Source organism: Rhinichthys klamathensis, unplaced genomic scaffold (genome assembly GCF_029890125.1).
Source record: "Rhinichthys klamathensis goyatoka isolate OS25496 unplaced genomic scaffold, OSU_Roscu_1.1 h1tg000040l_1, whole genome shotgun sequence".
Lineage (NCBI taxonomy): Eukaryota > Metazoa > Chordata > Actinopteri > Cypriniformes > Leuciscidae > Rhinichthys > Rhinichthys klamathensis.
Window position 1 is genome coordinate 3,530,554 of NW_026606587.1, and position 2,285 is coordinate 3,532,838.

Genomic DNA, 2,285 nt, shown 5'->3' on the forward strand with positions numbered 1-2,285 from the left:
ACACACACACTAATTGTCCAATGAAAACAGGAAAATGAGGGCAGTTTTCCACCTAGCAACACTTGACATTTATGTGAGTAGAAGTGTGATTTGCCAGATTATATAGACATCTACCACAAGAAGAAACACTGAGAGAAAGTTCTCCATTTGGCAAATTCATAGACTGTAATCATGTCACTGTTAAAACTCTTGATTTTCCCTCCCATTGTGATGATGTCTGCATTTATTGGAACAGGCAAGTACAATGAAATATTGAGCAAATTGAATTCCTTAATTCATCCGTAAACTTGTGATTGATACATTTGAATGAATTTTTATCTTTGATATTTTGTTGATAATGTCATTGCTGTTAATTCAATTACCTATTTTTAAAAAACATGGTCATGAATATTGAGTGAGATGAGCCAGTAGTTGTGGTGTCTCTCTAATGGGAATGCATAACACACAGTAACTAGACTATTCATCAACACAAAGTAATAGCAAATAGCAGATGAATAGGTACTTTAGTTTTTATAACTGACATGCAATTATACAAAACCGGATGATCACTCTGTTTTTATGTTTCAGCTGATGGATTTTATGAATACATGATGATTGAATGCATCTACAGCACCAGTGATTACAGTGATATGGTGTTTCTTGTGTCAATGTCCTTCAATAAAGTTCTGGATGCACAGTACAACAGCACTGTTGGGAAGTTTGTGTGGTTCACTGAGCAGGCAGAGAAAAGTGCAGAGATCTGGAACAATAATCAGGCCTTTATGCAGGGGCTGAAAGCTGATGTGGACACATACTGCAGACATTATGCTCGGATCGTGGACTCAGCTGTCCGTGATAAAACAGGTGAGTGCTGCAAGACTCTTGTCTCATCTTCACTGCATAATAAATATCTCACCATGTGTGTCCACTGTTGCAGAAGAAACAAACTCAAAATGCATTAAAAACTGTTGTCTGTTGTTTTGGTGGTGTTGTGTCTGTACAATGTGGTTTTCTTCAGTGATTTATGATTGTTTTTACAAAATCAATAAAATATATATTACAACTGGATAACATTACACAGGGGTTATTTTACAAAGTTTTAACTTTAAGATTAAAAAAAAAAAACAATAATATAAGGAAATGGTCTTTTTTTTTCCTCGACAATCCATTTCAGAATTTAAAGAAATTACTTTATAGTTCATATAATTCATGTTGTTCACATAGTTTAATTCATTCAAGTACTTGTCATCTAATGTTTTTATATTTTTTTGTGTTATACATTAGAATACTGTAAGCCAATGTTTGAGTAAATATTTTCTTCTCCTGGTTTAGTAAAACCGAAGGTTAAGCTCAGTTCAGTGAAGCAGGCTGAAGGCAATCATCCAGCTGTGTTGATGTGCAGTGCATATGAATTCTACCCTGAAAGAATCAAAGTGTCCTGGCTGAGAGACGGTAAACTGATGACCTCTGAAGTGACCTCCACAATGGAGATGGCTGATGGAGACTGGTACTACCAGATTCACTCTCAGCTGGAATACACTCCTAAATCTGGAGAGAAGATCTCCTGTGTGGTGGAGCACGCCAGCTCACCTCAACCTATTGTTAAAGACTGGAGTACGACAAAACATTTACTTTACAGTCTTTCCTTTATTAATATTTTTGGCATATTTATGGGAGCAAATAGAAAATATGGAAATTATTTTGTGATTACACTTGCACAACTAAACAAATATTTAAACATGTAAATTTTGATAATGTACTAATATCATTCACTAACGGAGCATGATTTGTGTACCTCACAGATCCCTCTATTTCGGAGTCTGACAGGAATAAAATCACTATTGGATCCTCTGGTCTGGTACTGGGAATCATCATTGCAGCTGCTGGACTCATTTACTACAAGAAGAAATCATCAGGTCAGTGGAGATGAGAGAAAATCCTGCTGATACTCATCCATATACATCAGTGACTTTCCAGTTTACATTTATGCATTTGGCAGACACTTTTATCCAAAGCGACTTACATTGCATTTCAATGTACACATTTATATCCTGATTCCTTATCAGTTCTTGCTTTCCCTGGGAATTGAACCCATGACCTTAGCGTTGTAAGCGTTAACTACAGGAAAGCTGAACAAGCTAATAAAGGTCTTAAGGATTTCTAGAAGCTACAGACGTGAATATGATCAAGGTTTGATCAAACCAAACACTGCAGGACCTTGAGGACCAGAGTTGAAAATTCCTGATAATATCAATCCATGTCTGTACATTTCTCTAGCTTGTCAATAAATTGTTATTTGTACATTG

The 2,285-nt window shown here is 35.9% G+C and overlaps 1 protein-coding gene across 1 annotated transcript; it reads left to right on the top strand.

The window, feature by feature from the left end:
* Positions 1-556: 556 nt before the first annotated feature.
* Positions 557-1,909, top strand: LOC130081930 (H-2 class II histocompatibility antigen, E-S beta chain-like). Its single transcript, XM_056246656.1, has 3 exons — positions 557-843; positions 1,312-1,593; positions 1,782-1,909. The coding sequence occupies exons 1-3, from the start codon at positions 588-590 to the stop codon at positions 1,907-1,909; spliced, it is 666 nt and encodes a 221-aa protein (XP_056102631.1). The 5' UTR covers positions 557-587.
* The last annotated feature ends 376 nt before the right edge of the window (positions 1,910-2,285 follow it).